Source organism: Monopterus albus, unplaced genomic scaffold (assembly GCF_001952655.1).
Source record: "Monopterus albus unplaced genomic scaffold, M_albus_1.0 scaffold3.1, whole genome shotgun sequence".
Taxonomy (NCBI): domain Eukaryota; kingdom Metazoa; phylum Chordata; class Actinopteri; order Synbranchiformes; family Synbranchidae; genus Monopterus; species Monopterus albus.
In genome coordinates this window covers 2,814,263-2,831,702 of record NW_018127883.1, presented here as the reverse complement: position 1 = coordinate 2,831,702, position 17,440 = coordinate 2,814,263, and the positions used below count along the sequence as shown (strand labels likewise).

The 17,440-nt window shown below is 39.0% G+C and overlaps 2 protein-coding genes across 12 annotated transcripts in view; one reads left to right on the top strand and one right to left on the bottom strand.

Annotated features, from left to right (window-relative positions):
- phactr2 (phosphatase and actin regulator 2) overlaps positions 1-7,764 on the bottom strand; it is a 29,530-nt gene extending 21,766 nt beyond the window's left edge. For 4 of the 5 annotated variants that reach the window (XM_020604597.1, XM_020604602.1, XM_020604640.1 and 1 more), the window contains exon 1: positions 7,619-7,764. In XM_020604597.1, coding sequence (XP_020460253.1) covers positions 7,619-7,754 — 136 coding nt within the window. In that variant the 5' untranslated portion in view covers positions 7,755-7,764. Of the gene's footprint in view, positions 1-2,157; positions 2,236-7,618 lie in introns of those variants that run through there. The other variant, XM_020604620.1, reaches the window with a different exon arrangement.
- A 1,828-nt stretch (positions 7,765-9,592) lies between these two features.
- The window catches only part of LOC109959791 (pleckstrin homology domain-containing family A member 1-like), a 16,785-nt gene continuing 8,937 nt past the window's right edge, over positions 9,593-17,440 (top strand). For 3 of the 7 annotated variants that reach the window (XM_020599454.1, XM_020599491.1, XM_020599473.1), the window contains exons 1-4: positions 9,594-9,733; positions 14,509-14,721; positions 15,649-15,705; positions 15,817-15,862. In XM_020599454.1, coding sequence (XP_020455110.1) covers positions 14,581-14,721; positions 15,649-15,705; positions 15,817-15,862 — 244 coding nt within the window. In that variant the 5' untranslated portion in view covers positions 9,594-9,733; positions 14,509-14,580. Of the gene's footprint in view, positions 9,734-14,508; positions 14,722-15,648; positions 15,706-15,816; positions 15,863-17,440 lie in introns of all 7 variants that reach the window. The other 4 variants (XR_002274881.1, XM_020599442.1, XM_020599482.1 and 1 more) reach the window with 2 other exon arrangements.

Genomic DNA, 17,440 nt, shown 5'->3' with positions numbered 1-17,440 from the left:
TTCAATGAACCATTATATTAACATAAGACTATTTCTCTTTCACACCTGTCAACCAAGTAGATCCATCTCCTCAACTGGTAGTATGTTGTTTTACCAGAGAAAATCTCACATCAAACTGAAGGAGTGTGTGAGAGAGATAAGCAGACACACAAAGACAGTTGCAAACTACAGTCTGACAAAGTATAACTGAAGTTAGACGTAATCTTTTATCTAAGAGCATGGAAGAGCTTCTATACACTGAAGCACATTCATGACAAATTCATCCAGAATTTTTTACAAAATGCAGGATTTAATGTGCAATGGTAAATTACTTTAAATGGACATATGCAAAGACAATCAGTCTCCCCTTACACTGTCTCCTAAACACACACTGACACAAAATATGACACATTTATAATCAACAGTGAGCAGAAGAACTAAACAGAGGTGATTATGACCAAGCATTTGTGCTCACTGTAGACACACATGCCTCACATAATATATATATGTATGTGCACTCACAGATGCTGCTTTGCCTTGCAAAATGCTGCTTCATAGTCACAACACCAGTAATGTGTTGCGTTCAGTTCTTAGGCAACACCTCTGTCAATACACACACACATAAAGGAGCACAGATTAAACTGGAATTATTGCTGTAAATCTCATCTAAGACATATTAAGACTATATTAGATAACACTGGCCTGATATAGCCTGTTTGACTCCTCTAGCTGACTGTGACACCATCCAGTGCACCAATATTTAGTCTAGTATACCCAAGATGGCTTTAACAATAATAATAATAATAGTAAGGTCTAGATCTTACATTATAAAGTGTCCTGAGATGAGCTTTGTTGTGATTTGGTGCAAATAAAATTGAAATGAATTGAAAAGGTGAAAAGTAAATAAGTACATTTAAGTTTCACTAACTACAATTTTGAGGTATCTATACTTTATTTGAATATTTTCATTTTCTATAACCTCACTACAATTTAGAAGCAAATATTGTACATTTTAATCCACTATATTTGTTTTATAACTTTAGTTACTTTTCAGAAGCAGATTAATACAAAAACATAGTATAATTATAAGTGGTCTATGGTGGAAAATTCCCAAGCTACCCAGCAGTGATTCATATTAAATGCAAATAAGCTATTAAAAAGTAGCTATCCCTTTACCAGCTGCAGCATTAAATGTGATGTACATCATAATGCGTCAGTAATAAAATGATATACAGGAATGTGAAAGGTGCTATTCTGCATAATGAGTACTTTTACTTGTAGTACTTTAAGCACGATTTGATCCTAATACTTTTATACTTTTGAATGAAGACTTTACTTGTAACAGAGTATTTTTACACAGTTGGATTGTTACTGTTACTTAAGTAAAGGATCTGAGTACTTCTTCTTCCACTGCTGCTCTAATGCTACACACAGTCATCATTGCTTATAAGGATTACCAAAGAATATTTTAATAAAAGTGCCATCAGATAAACTGGCCCACACAGAACAACAAAGGCCCAGTTAAGTGAAGATATAGTCAAACCTAATGTTATTAAGTGGTAAACTTGCAGCATTAGCATCTTATTAATATTGCACACAGTGTAGTTGTTTGTCTTTGAAGCAGTGGTCCTTTACATAATGCATGGATGTGTACTGTCACTGATATTTGCGGCATTATTATGAAGAGTATGAAGCAAAGCAAAGGACTACCTGAAAAACCTGCCCTGCATTTCTCAGCCAGATATGTGAGAGCCACACAGTCAAGTAACCTCTGACAAGTGTCAGACTCTCATGTAAATTAGCTCATGTTGCAAATCAAAGGCACCAATACAGAGTCGTATGAACATTTAAATGCACAAGACTCCCTTTTTTAATTAGTTTACCCGAGTGTTCTTTACAAAGCCAACTTCACACTAAACATCAATGTCATAATCAGACTGATTCATACAACACAGAGAATACAGGCTGAAGATTTACAGACTGTGTGTAAAGTTTACATGTCAGCAAATCACTGTCTAACATGTAAGGCCAGCGTGTTAAGAGAAGCAGTGGAAAGAATCTCTTTCTGTGTCTACTGAGCCTTCTGCTACATGAACACTGACACAGACACTGTATCAGTGAGACACTGGACAACATACACAGGGAAAGACAAGCTTATTATATAAGGAGGAAACTCACCGTCATGTTCCATGACTTGACCCAGGGAATCTTATCAGCTGTGTGAGCTGATCCTTGCCTCTTCCCGACACACCGCCTCTCTGCCTCCCACCCACCCCTGGTGACTCCCCTTCCTCCCTTTCGCACTGGCTCCTTTCTTCTTCTGTTCTCTCTCCCCTCCCTCCCTCCCTCTCTCTCTCTCTGTCCCTCCCTCCCCTGTCTCTCTATCTACTTCTCTCCTTGATTGCTCTGCCTCTTTTTCCACTCTCTACTATTCACTTGACCCTCATTTCTCCATCCCTCTTGTCTCCTCTCACTCCAATAAAGACCATTAAAAGTTAATGTTTGTTTCCATCTCAGTTCCTCATTTTCCTGTGCAATTTGTGTCCTGTCCTACTTTAATCTCCATCTCTCTGCCTGTCAAGATTTCCCTCCTCACTCTGGCTGCTGAGGCTGGCTCCAGTCTCTCCCTCTTGTGTTGAGGTCCCAGCAGTGATGTGGGAGAGAAGGAGGAGGAAGAGAAGAGGAAAAAAGGAGAGGACAATGCAGATGAAGAGTCATAGTTAAGAATGATGAGGTAGAGCAAGAGAAATGATGCAGAACTACATTAAGCAGCAAATCTGATACTGAAACCATAATTATTTTTTATGTTTTTGATTAACCTTCTAATTAATGTATTCAGCCTTAATTTGAATCTTTTCCTACTGGAATAGGAACATGAGCACTTTACAAGTAAAAACTAGCAATAAAATGCACAGTTAAGTTTGAATCTTACAATAAAACATCAGTTTCTTACTATGATTGAACAAAATACACAAGTTTCTGCCAAAGTTAGAACATTTTTTTGTTATTTTACAATAGAGATTTTTTTTTTATTTCTCTGTTTCTTCAGGTTGCTCTTTCTGATGTAAAGTGAAAGCAGCACAGTTGGAAAACATGACCTCACATTCATCCATGCACACTCAGGATTTAGCAACCTTTGAATCTAATGACAGTTGGTGAATCACTCTAGAGATCTGATTAGACCACACAGTCTTGAAGAAGCATATTAGTCAGGTTTTTGAGTGGTAAGCTGTCAATGAATGATGCCTAAAGTTATTTTTAAGCTTTAATTATAACAAAATATTTAATATTATGAAGGGCCATGATAAAACAATGCAGACATTAAACCATGGGTCATAACATCAGTAATAATGATGCCAATGGTAATTAAATCACACTCTGAGAGAAACACGAGCTCAATGAGAGATAGAGGGGAATCAAAAATACAACAAGAGCGAGAAGGGCTAAAAGACAGACAGATGGTCATGCTTTTCTGTCACACACATGCTTGTGTTGTGAGGTGCCACTCAATACCATAAATAGGTCATCTGTATGCCAGTGATGGTTTGATGCTGGATGTTGCTGCCTGCTGTATAGCACCAGATGGATGACAATTAGCATCACTTCAAACTCACACACACACACACACACACACACACACACACTGTTATACTGTATGTGTGCGCATCAAGCACAACGAATTTTTAATTTTCTGGTTTTTATAAAACATATTTCTTTTGATACTAAAGCTCCACCTGTAAAAAGAACAAGTGGCACAGGTCATTATAAATAAGCCGAGGGACTGGAAGTGAGAGACATGTATCTGTGTGTGTGTGAGAGAGAAAGAGAGAGCTACAATAAACACAGGTAAACAGACATAATGTCCACACAGCCATTAGGATATTGACTACATTAGAGCAGCTATTACAGTATAGTGCTCCCTTCCTTTGTTGTCAGTCTATTTTTTGTACTATACAGTATACACAGTAGTTTTCCTTTTTTCCTTATCCTCCCTGTTCAATTCCTTCTTCTCCTCTCTTATCTTTTCCCTGTCTTATCTAATGAGTAAAAAATCTTAAAGCTTAAACTCTTAGGTTTGTTGTTTTGTCATTTTGTTCCCCTGGCTTTTTAATTAACCCCACACATCTAAGTGTTTATTAAATTTCCATTATGCACACACATCTAGTAGGACGCTTATTGTATGTACACAGCATTGTAGGCTGATGTTAACATCCTGCCATTTGCTGTTAAGGCGTTTCAACAAATATTAGCAGAGTTAAAGGCTTAGTAAGTAACCGCACTGAGTTACTGACAGATGGAAGGGGAGAGAAACAGAAAAAGTGAGACTTTGACTTTTGATGTAGTCCAATGAAATTGCTCACAGCAAGCAAGAAGAAGAACAACTGGCTCACCAACCAGCAACTCCAACAACACCCACCCACACAAACACACACACACAAGATCATGCACAAAAGAAACATGAAAGTACCTCATTAGGTCAACTGCTATTTAAAAGACATGCGGTCTAACCCTTTTTTCTCACCATTAGATGTGAGAACAGCACATAAAACACAATCCGCCCAAAAAAAATAAACAGGCCGAGACAAACACATTCAACACTGAGAGTGTGATTATGAGAGAGAAAGAAGAGAAAGTCAGTTTTCTAAAGCATTAATATATACTGTACATGTGTGCAGAAAAATGGAAGACCAGCAGCCCAACAAGTCCTCTAAGTTAAATCACACAATACATTGTAACTGGCCTTTAAAGTGACAGTTAAGCCACTACTGTTCAAAACTAAATGTGTTTTATGGTCTGTGGCTAAGGTTTGGTTAGGTTTAGGTAAAACCATGACTTGGTTAGGGTTAGGGAGACATTGTGGTTTGGGTTAGGGTTGAGATACATCACCTGTGGTTAAGCTCATGGACAACTGCAGCCATGGTTAAAAAAATTACCCTTACTGTCAGATGGAAACAAGAAACAAACTGCAGTCTCCCATGTTAAAATTTCAAGGTTTGCTGACCCATCCATCCACCGTGACCACCTGCCACTGTTAACTTTGTGCTTTTGAATTCTATAGTTAATAATAGTTGTACAAAACGTATACACTAAGAAATGTGGTTATTAATCTAACCCTGACTTTTATAGACATTCACATGCCCAAGAGAATGAAGCCTACTCACTTTGATGACCCTCTGACTTTTCCTTTTGCTCTACCCACTGCACCACTGTCGCCTCCCAGAGGTTAATATTTGATCACTGTAGTGAGATGTTGCCTATTGATTGGATTACCATGACATTTGGTTCACATAAACATGCTCTTCTCTGGATGAATTGTAATAGTATTTCATCTAGCTTCATCATCTAGCTACAAAGAAATTGCTTATGCAGGTCTGTTTATCTCCAGCTTGTACAAACTGGCCCATCTGCAAAATTAAAAGTAAACATGCAAACAATGTTTTACTTTTTGCTTTATGCTCCATTAATTACCCCTTCAGTTTGACAGTCCAAACTACAACACAATTATACATAGAGCCTTTAACCTTTTGTGAATGTCAGTGGCTGCTACAACAGTGGCTGAGGACAGGCTGTGTGTGGGCAGTGAAGGGGGAAGGGCCGCCCTCTGCATTACAGTTTAACAAGTAGTTGTTGTAGACCAAAAGAATCTGTAATCAGTGTTATTACGAGGAGAGTACCCACAAAAAGCAGAGCGCACTACCAAACGGACACCCCACTATTGTCTTTTCTTCAGCCTTTCCATCCACCTTCTCATGCTCCTTAATCATCCTGTCTATGCATTTTGCTCATCCCTATCAGACCCTGTTCTTCACACTGACCCTCTTCCCTCTCGTGTTTTTGTCCCTTATTGTTTTCTTTTGCTTTATTGTAGCTCTTCTAACTTGGTTTTCCTTCCTAGTTTTCTTCTCTCATTTATGTATCTTCCGTTTAATCACCCTCTTCTTGTTTCTTTTCTCTGTCTGTGTAATTACAAGAGCGGTACAGCACCCATCTGGAGGACAGTATGATATTTATCATGGACAGCAAACCCCATCTCAGCCTGCACAAGATTGTATTTTAAATCTCAATATCTTTTTAGTTTTAAGGATGTTATTTTATTTGAGTACATTTTATAGAATACAGTCTACATATTCACTTTGATCTAAAATGTCCTACTTTATGTTTGTGTATGCTTCCTGTTGACTTGCACATTCCAAAGTCTTTTAGCATTTTAGTCTTACATTTTAGTTAATTTAAAAGATTATATATCTCCCTTTACATAAAAATTCATCCCTCCCTCCAGCCATTAATTCTGGTCATAGTCCCCACAGGAATATTTTTCCTTGGGTCAGAGAAAGTTCTCATCAGCAGGATCAACAACATCCCTTAAAGTTTAAAAAAGAAGCTGTAATTCATATAACATTCATATAACAGCAAAATGTCTGTTTAGTTTAGATGTCACACCTTTTCTACATGTCAGATCAGTTTCAGACATGCCTCTGAAGCTTCATCTTGTGAACGCATGTGTACAATATAGTCATGTGTGAGATGCCATTTCAGTGCACATTGTTTTTCACGCTCTCTGTAAAAAAGGTGAATTAGCTCCCTCTGTTGCTTAAACTATAAACTGTCCTGAACATCATGGCATTAATACAAGTCACTCTTAAAGGATTTTTTTGTGTGAATTCAGCCTAAAATCATGGTCTCAGTCCATAACAATGATTTAAAAACATTTTTAAAAATCAGAAAATTTGAGGATTGTACAGTATATGAACACTGATATGATGTATCTAGCAATCGGTTCTATTCAGTTTAATTTTCAGGCTAGTCCATGAAGTTCACCATCCAGACTGGAAGGAGACATAAGTGCATTTAGACTTCTGATTTCCTAACTACTTCACTTCATGCTCATTTGCTGTCATTACTAAGTCATCTATAAACACAAAGCACTTCCTGTGGCACTGCCTGTGGGACTGTTGCAGGCTGAGTTCTAGGCTAAGACACTGATAATAGGAAGCGATTCTAACCACTAAAACAATAGATAAGCCTACCAGGGTTCAAACGTTAAAGGTTTCAAGCATCAAAACTGTGACACTGACATTTCAGGAAGAGGCTGTGCACACACAGTTGGCAAACATTGTGGTCAAGGTCTGCCTGTGAAAAAACTTCACCCCCTCACTTTGGACCTCATGTTTCATTGTTTTACACTTAATCTACAGATAGAAAAACCTTAACTGCGAAGTGAAAACTAATGATGTAAACAGATAGCATAAACAATGTTTTATTAGCAGAGGTATCCTGAGAAATAAAAAAGAGAAAAGAAAGGGGTAATGTTTTTTCTGAGTAGCAGAGCAGGAAACCACTGCTGCTTTACTAGTCATTCGGAGAGATCTTTTTATAGCAGCGAGCAGCTGGTACATCTTGCAACACCTTCACAACAGTAATGACAGACAGGGGCGGTTTAGTACAAATGTCACAGCTGAAGTCCAACAAATGTCTGGTAATGTCTGACAGGATTTTAAAAATGAAAACAGTATCATATGGTTATGTTTAGTTACTTTTATGTACTCAGCCTCAAGATTCTCTGATTAGGTTTCTGTTGCCAGTTTTATAGGTTGGCCTAGTTGTGTAGTTTTTGCTAAAACTGTGTGGTTTGTCCTACCTGAGCGGGTTCCCTTTAGCTTGAGCAGTACCCTGCAGCGAAATCCAGATGTGTCACTCTGTGAGCGGTGCCTGGGCAGAGGCCTCAACAGATGAAAGTTCCTCATCTCTGGTTGGGTGTCACCATCCACTTCCATGGTGGCCTCCTGTGTCAGCCCGCAGATTCACAGTGACAAGACAACAAGAAACCTCACACAGACCGCATCAACATCAGCAGCCCCTCCTCCTCTTCTACTCAAACCTTTCTTCTGCAGCAGACAAACCATGTGTGTGTTCCTGTGTTTGTTAACGCCTATTGCCTCTGAAAGACAGATCTCCTATAATGACTGCCTGAAATATGGTCTGACTAGTAAGAGAACTGTGAAATGGAATTGTTTCTACATGCCTATTATCTTTCTGACTGCTAAATCAGTCCTCTTTATTTTTATTTATTTAAGTCTGGGTGTAGACTAGAAGTCTCACTGGCTAACAGGTAAAAATATAGCTTATTTATTAATAGTTTAATGATTTTGAATTGAAATTTGAAAATGAATTTAAAGTTAGTCTATAGGCTGTATGAATTTGAAACATTACCCTTTGGTGTGACTTTTGTTTTGTTTGGATTTTAAAAAATTGGATCATGTGGTTGTGGGGCATGTAGCCTATAGCATTTTTTGTAAAAAACCCAGTCCTTGCAATGAAAAAAAGCATATAAATACATGTAGCTAACTACATAAAAAATAATATCTAGGCCTTGAGCTTTCCTTTGCTCTGGGAACAGAATTTTCAGTCCTGTTATGAATAGCGTTAACAGGACAACCTTATTCCAGACAAAATACAGTGCGTTCACTTGAAGAAAGAGTCCCGTTTTTGAATGAATGACAAAATAAATGTTTATGCAAGGACAAATTGAAAAGTGGGAAAAAAATAGAAAAAAGACAGACCAAATTGGCTGCAGCTTTTGAACACTAGAGGTCGCTAAAACACCACTTTGGCAAATTTAATCTGCTTTTCTATCGATGTCGATGGAACTCAGTTCTTGCTCAACACTTTACACCTAGATGTAATAAAAGATGAGGAGCTCTCACTTCAATCTTCTTTTCCGGGCACCAGAACCTGACTACATTTGCCAGATTAGAGGTTTGAATTGTGTACAGTCCAATCAAAATGACACAGTGTATTTTTTAAATAGGCTAACATCAAAATTATACAGTAGGCTTGGTTCTAATGCATAATACATGTTGGCAGTTAGGCCTACATGTACCGTATATAGCATACTGTTCTGTGCTTGTGGTAACCTTACTGTGTGTATCCTAAGGGTATGGCTAAGACTATAGCATAGTTGCTGCTTGTATGGAATAATCTGCAGTACTACAGTCTGAGCTAAGAGCTGAACTGTGTCCTTGGTTCCACACAGTCATGTTTTAGGTTGCTGACAATAATATGTAAAATATTTATTTATTTATTCAATAAGGATTGATCCTATGGATAGCCTAAATGTTTCTTTGAACTAGGCCTATTAGGACAAATGACATATTAAGATGTAGTTCATACATATTACCCATGATAAAGTCCCCAACCCTAATGTGTAGCTTGTAATGTTTAGGCTACTCTAATGATGCAGCTAGTATAGATAGAGCTAATTGTAATTGCTTTATATACTGCTGGGTTGTTTATATGTTTTCATTTTTGAAGGATTCAATAATGTCTTATCATATCTTAACTTATACATTGGAATCTTTGTTGATTAAACATTTCACTATTAATCTACATCCTAATCTTAATAACCTAACTAAAGGTTGGAGAAAAAGGTACAATATTTGCCTCTGAAATTTAGTGGAGTAGAAGTATAAAGTACCATCAAATGGAAATAGCCTAATAAGGTACCTCAAAATTGTACTCAGGCCCTATAGTACTTCTGTTGTTTTTACAGTCTGATAAACTGCTAAGAACAACAGCCTTTTCTTGTAAGCACAGAATGATCATCTTCATAATAGAGGATCTATGCTCCCTTAGTAGCAGCCTGGATCTCTGTCCTGGATGGATCCGTGGAGATGGGCTGAGGCAGAGGACACAGATTCAATAACACCGAGACCAGCAGCTGTAGAGTACCGCACTTACAGAAGGAAAGACTCGGGTAAGCTCCCCTGGATCATTTAAAAGAATTAGTTAGTACTAATATGCAGCTTCATTGTTTCGTACAGGTAAAGTTGCTGGTTATATTTTAGGAGGTGGGCTAAGACGAGTCGCAAATGTTAGCTAGGTTAGCTTATCGTGTAACTTAACGTTATGGCCAAACTTCTTTGCCAGGACGTCAAATAACTGTAGCTAGTAAACTCGTGGTACAACTGTAACGCTATAGTAATGGCAGTTATAGGTGGTAGATCAATATAATGCCAATGTTAGATGTTCTGCGAGTCGTTCTAGTAGTTTGTAGTGTGAAGTTGTTGCTAACAGCAGGCTAACCCGAGCCCTCTCCCGGTAAACTCCAGGCCCGCGAGCCACGGTTACTGATGCTGTCATGTTGTTAGCTAACATTAGCTGTTTGTGGTTAATGTGTGGACAGTATGGGAACTCGTTGGTCAAGTCATTCGTCTCAAGACATTATGTTTTATTTTGTCCTGCTCTGAACGTACAAAAACCTGTACCATCACATTGCTGTGGACCAGGGCTGCAAATGTTTGCCTAAACAATGTCTTTATTTTATTGTCATGACAATAAAAGCTTCATCAACGATCAGTAAAACCATTAACCATCGACGTGATGCACGTTCAACCAAACGTCATAGTAAATCAGGAATCACAGTACATTAAACATGTTGGGCATATAAAGCAATTAAAACAAAGCCTAACCCTTTTTTTTGTTTTTATCAAAGTAGCCTTAAAGGCTACATTACCTGTAACGTTATCAAATAAACTTGAAACAGGTTACACCAGTCTCCCCATAGTGGACTTCAGTTTTCCTGGTTTTATTTCAGATAATATGCATACCTTATCTACGTACAAGATGGGAGTGAACTTGTGTGTTGTTCACTGTAAAGATAAGGTTAGCACAGCTGCTGGAAACACCTGCTCAGCTTGGACAGATGCCCCAGGGTTGCACAGATACTGCCACGCCAACTTGTGGGCAAAGAAACATTTCAGCATTTACTGCCATTAGTAACATTCATCTGTGGGTACATCCCAATCCAGGCAGCTGCCAGTGGAAACTCCGTGCTGCAGTGTTCATCACCGCACATCACAGCTGCTACAGTGAGCACAGAAAGCCATGCTGCTGCTTATTTCTTCCTTGGATGGTCTGGAGGTGTGTTTGTTTTACAATTTGTGTGGCTCTTAAAACGTGTAACGCCATCTGATTAAACCATAAGGAGCGCCATCAAGTCATACAGCTGGGTGTTAGAGCGAAGTACAGTACACAGTACCTTTCCTGACAGTTTCACCCCGTGTCCTCAGTCGTCTTCTGCACTGTCAGTCAATATATAGTAATTGATTGTTTTATTAGCAGTAGTTAATGCATCATTCATTAATTGTTAACATTCCTACTGTGGACCCTGCCTAACTGAGTAATTATGTAGGTCAGAGTTTGTAAAACCTGCTGGCTTTATCTGCAGCTTTCAGAGCCAGGCTGTGACCAGAATGAACTGTTCCACCTTTGGCCTATAAAAAACCAATTCAATCTCAGCCCTATCCCTACGTTTTCTCACTTGTATTTGTCGCTCAGCATTTGTACCCATAGACAGTTTCTTTGATTGGTCTTTCTGAAGCCAAACACAGCTAAAACTGTTGTGGACAATAAAATCAGATTTTCTTGATCAGGGCTGGATTACCAACTGGGCAAAACAGGCAACTGCCGAGGGACCTCGGATCCCATATACACCATGTCATAAATAATTTGATTAATCCATAATGAATCAGAAGGCTGTGTTTTATCAAATTACCCTACCTTTCTATAACAGGAAAACTGTATGACAGTCAAACAAGTGATGATATCTGTAGGTCAGACAGTTGCCTTCCATCCAGTGTAAAGAGAGAGTTAACCAGGTGAGTGTTTAACTTAGAAAGAGGTCAACTTTGAATCTCAGTCTTATGACTCATTTCAGAGTTTTGATCTCTAAATGTGTTTGTCTTCTGGTTCTTACCTAGCATTTTTTTCATTATTTTGTTAGTGCAGTTTTGTTCACTGTCACTCAGCCTTTTAGTGTGTCACATGCGCTCCCCTGTAACTACCTGTTAGTCCAGACAGAATGAAAGCATTTGTCTATATACAGTATTATGCTGGGAATTATATCTCTGAGGTGTCCCATTTTTGTGTTTGTGCTTGTAAACCTAATATCCTGGCTTCAGAGAACTCAAATAAAAAGAGGAACATTTTATAACATATTGTAAACACAACATGGTTTCTAATCATGGCCTTCCATGTGGGCAGGCTGAGAAATGAAAACAAAATGCAAGAATAGGTAATCTAGTGATGATGTACTCTGACACCGGTAATGCTAGACCAATAAATTGAGCAGGCTGACATAACATTAATATTATCTTATTAGAAATAATGACATGCCGCATAGTTTTCCCATCAGGGAGCACTGACATGTTGACAATAAAACTCCCAGTTTAGTTTGTATCTCAATCACAAAAACAATTATAAGGGGTTACTGTGAGTTATTTCAATTCCCCGATATTAATGTGAACATTGGCCTAGAACATCCTGTAATGAGCAGGCTGCATAGAGGATAAATTGGATCTCTTCATTTTTTACTAGAGATGAGATGGAGTCACAGATCTAGCATAGGTATAAATGCATGTGAGCAGTACCAGCCAGAAATCAACAAGGGTTAATTTCTAACCATTGAAGTAAGTCAGCCAATGCAGTAACAGCAAACAATGGTTAGATGTGGAGGATTCAAGGAATTGTCTGCACTAACGATTATGAGAAGTCATGCATTCATCATTAAATCCACAGTATCAAAACCGGGATACTAATGTGCATGTAAACATATGGCGTTGTCATGAGTGCAGAGTACCCCAGGTCTGAGGAGCCCAATAATCTTTCCATGGGTTGCTTTAGCAGGAAATTGATAGTTTAACACATCCACATCAAGTAAATTGTCATTTGTTTGATATATCAGTCAAGTCATACATACCAACTGATATAAGCTAATTGCAGATATATTGATAACTGTAAATTTCCTGGCCGCTAAAGTAACACGAATAGCTGTACAGAAATACCAAAGATTGAGGAAATGCACCTCTGTTGTATAGTTTATCCATCAGAGCGCAATGACAAATTAAACTATTAAACCTGCAATATTGTTTCATTAAGTCTAATATTCACTGTCCTTTTAGCTCAGCTTTTGGTCTCCAGAGGGGAATATCTGGCTCTTTAGCTGCTAAATGCTCCACAGTGATCAACGGGTAGTTGCTGTTTGTTGCATAGTTTGTAGGGTTTTAGAGCTTTTTAGATGAAAACAGCTGCCTGCTGTGGCTGAAAATGATCCTGTAAGAGCAGTGAGCATGAAGCAGAACAGTACAACTGGCAGGCTGAACAGCTAAACAATGACCTGAAGATTGCTATAAAGCTCAGTAAAAGCTGCAGATTCATAGTTTTCTATAGGTTTGTTACTACAGCTGATCGATTTCACAATCTGTGTTTTCACATTTGTGTTTGCTACATTATTATAAAAATATTGAAAATGTTTCTCTGTGTTATGTAAAAATGTATATTGCCATCAGATTTTGAAAAAAATCTATTTAATTCTATTTAAAAAAAATAATTTTCCAGTCATATATTTTGTCATTGAATATTTCTTAAAAATTGTGTTAAAATATCATCTTGTCTCATTCTTGTGAACCCAGTATTGTCTCGTCTGGTGAGCTGTGTGTGTCGTCACACCCCTACTGATTGTGTAGTGTTGATAGTTGCTTCTGACAGTGTTGCTCCTTCCTCGTGCCTGTGTGTCAAATGACTCGTGTAGAAGCAGGACGTCACTGAAATGGTCTCAGCCCAAAGTCCATGCACAACAACCAGGCCTTTTGTCCCTGCTTTGCCACCGTGCACCCACACAGTTCTCATAATGTCATGGTGAAAGAGCATCTTTATCTTTGCTTTCCACAGACTCATCTCACTCACATATTTTAGGTGCAGTACAAATAGAAAGCAGCTTAAACAGGCTAATGTGACAATATGGCTTTATAATGCTGTGCCCACCCACATAGTTTGACTTTGAAATGTGTGCATTCGCGCGTGTAGGACTGAACAGATGTTTAAACTTTAATCATCTACTTTTATGTTGATTTTCAGTTAGCAGTAGGTTTCATGGATGTGTCAGACCTCAGCAGGTTAAATATTGCACATTTTCTCCCGTGCAGGTCCTGGGGGTGTATGTGTTGTTGTTGTGTGTGTGTGTGTGTGTGTGTGTTCAGTATAGCACAGCTTCATGCCTTTTTTTCTTTAGACCACACTCAAGTGGTTGTTCAGCTATGGAGGGAGGGAGAGGATAGAAGGGGCCGGCCAGGGGCTTGCCAAATCGGATAAGAGCATTTTGGGGGAGCAAATGAGAGAGGAGAGGGCTGTAAGAGAAGAGGGAGAAGGAAATAAAAAGAACAGGCCTAGGTGAGCAGAGGAGATAGAAGAGAGTGACAGAGAGTAGTGTGTGTTACAGGGAAAAAAAGAGGGACTCAGAGTGGGTGAGGCTGATGTAAAAGGAAAAAGGCGGGGTTGTGGTTTGTGTCACATGATCCCTGGCAGACTATAGTCTAGTGAGCTCCAGGTGGCAGAGAGACCAGAGATACAGTAGATGTAGAGAGAAAGAGGGAGCGGGACACGTTAGCAAACCTCACCACAAAGACAACCATTCCCTCCCTCCTCACGCATCTCTTCTTCCACTGTTCTCTTTCTGTCCTTAATTCTTCACAGTCCTGCTTGCCCTCTTCTCCTGCTTGTCTTCAGTCTTGGCCACAGCAGGCCAGGGAATGTCCCGGCTGCGAGATGCCTTACGTGGACCGACAGAACCGCATCTGTGGCTTCTTGGACATCGAGGAAAACGAGAGCAGTGGCAAGTTCCTGCGCCGTTACTTCATACTGGACACACAGCAGGGAAGCCTGGTCTGGTTCATGGACAACCCACAGGTAATTGGACAAGGTTATGTTAGCTTAGCTTTTAGCTCTCTGTCTGGGCAAAGAATCCTCCAGGTAACTGCACATACATGTTTAATTTGTTAATGGAAAAGCAGACAGTGTACAGACCATGCCAGCATGCCAGCTTCTGTTAGTGGCTAGTGTGGATAATTAGCTTTTGCGCAGCTGTTGGCTAACTGCAGGCCACTTCTAGCTAAGCTGTCTTCATTCATTGTGAATACAAAGCTAAGTACAGGCTAAGTGTCTCCACTGCCAGTTTGACATACAACAAAACAGGGAAGATGTATTATGTATAATAATTCTGCTTGACAGCAATTAGGAATTACATATTACAGGCTCGGGGGTAGGTCAATTGACCTAACTGTGCTTTAGCTATAGGCAGACATCATTGTAACTTGATTAGAACAAGGATACAAGGACTCCCTCGTTAAACTGTAAACCAGGAGTGGGTGTTTTGCCTTCTAGTCAACTGGATCTGTCCACTTCTGAACACTGATATTTGCAGTGACCACAGCGCTCCTCATTTTCTGCTCTGTGACTCTCACAACAGTGTAACTCTCCTACTGGTTTGTATCATCATGCTGGTTTGGAAATGCTTTATTTGTAAGTGTACTGTTGTATGAAGTATTCATAACTGATGTAGTATAGGAGAAAACCTTAACAGTTTAGTAACTCCTTCTTTTTATATATTGAAAAAAGATTGAATTTTAATGTGAAATCTGGATCCTCATATTTCAGAAACACCTCATGACATTGAAATTCACTGTGACTGAGGACAGCTAAAGTTTACTGTACCTGCTTTGTAATATTGACTATACCACACTATATTCTGTCATTATTCCACAGCTACTGTAAGGCCCTTGGTTAGTTTTAGATTTTTTTTTTTATTCCATTGCTGTGTTGACTATTCTCCCACAGAACCTGCCCACTGGTACAGACTGTGTTGGCTCCCTCAAGCTCACCTACATCTCTAAGGTCAGCAAAATATTACCACTCAAACATATCTGACACAAACATGATACGATTATATATAAATAGAATCTGTTTACAGTATATGGTTGAACTGTGAGCTTTGTCCTCCTCTAGGTCAGCGATGCTACTAAGCTGAGGCCTAAGGCAGAGTTCTGCTTTGGTAAGGAAACATCAAACTCTTGCTCTGGGTCATTCATTTCTCTGCACTAAAAATAATGATTTGCTAGTTTGCTGGAGAAGTAGAGTTAAATAAAAATATAGGCTTATCTAGAAATAATTCATTGATGTGATGTCTCTAACCTTTTACAATTTAACATCCTATTTCTATATGGATGTGTAGCAAATGTCTCGGACAATATAATATTAAAGAGTGTGAGAACTTGCGTCTTGTAAAAGTATATAACTTAGAGACATCAGCAGTAATGGTGTGACCACATGTTGACTGAGCTGATTACATGTAATATAACCTAAAGTAACAATGTTTACTGCCCTTGTCTGCCCTCTAGACATGGTCAAGCACTCACAGGTCTCCCTCTCTCTCTGTCTCCTTCGTTTTGTGTCTCCCTCTCTGTGACATACTGTCAAATAAAAGCAAAAAACAAAAACAAATAACAAAGCATGCATAATGAAGTTGCTCAGTGGTTGGCAGTTGACATTATACAGATTGATGAAATGAAAAATGTTGTATAAATATGAGCCATCATCAGGTTAGTTAGCAGTGCACCTCCATTCCCTGTTATTGTTTACTAGTCCCTCTTCCCCTCTTCCATCTGCTTCAGTAGGTGGAAATACTAGTGTGTGACAAGGAGCTGACTTCCATGACTGTATGTGTACACCAGTCTGCACCAGTTGCCTTGATAAGGTTTCAACAGGATGCTGACATCCTAATTGGAACCAGATTCAGATTCAGAGATGTATGAAGTTATTTTTAACCTGCTGCTTGTGCGCCAGATGTTTTGCTGATATCTGTTGATCCAGCTTCCCCCCCTCTTCCTGCATTTAGTAAATTAAGAAGAAACATGGGTAAAATGTGTTTTGGTGAGAGAGATCAAGAGTGGTGAACTTCATTGCTTGGCTGCATTCCCCAGCTGCACACAGCTGTAACCGTGACTGTGTGTGTAACTGTGAGTCAGATCTGATACACCCACTCCCAGATTTGTCATGCCAGTGCCAAAGATCCCACTAAACTTTTCACCACTACAAAGCAGGTTCTTTTTTACCAGAAATCCAGTGGACCCATTTGAAAGGTAATACATACCCTTGGAGTCATTCATGCTGGTCACCTAAATGAGACCAGACAGATTTATTTAAAGGGAAGTGGGAAAAGGAGGCAGTGAGGTTTTGCATGTGTCTAAGAGCTGGCCCAAACACATAGAACCAGGAAGAATGATGTTCATTGTGCCACAGAGGTTGAGCTCTCAGTGCTTTTTACAGCTAACCCCGACCAGATATACTAATCCAACTTTAATGTAATTTATTCCCATGGTGTCAAAGGAAATATGAGGAGACACAAGGACACTTTGAGCTGTTGAATTTAAGGATTTGTAGTAGACACAGAGCGAATGATAGACTCGAGTTCTTTCAGCTCCTAAATCCTGATCCATAGCTAATCAACATTTCACCCCCCAAATTTTTTTTTTTTTTTGCTTAAAATGGGGTTCGTTCATGTTCACATGGGTGTGAAAACGTACGATTTATATTTGGTGGTTGGTAGCTGTTGGCTTTTTTTTTTTCCTTC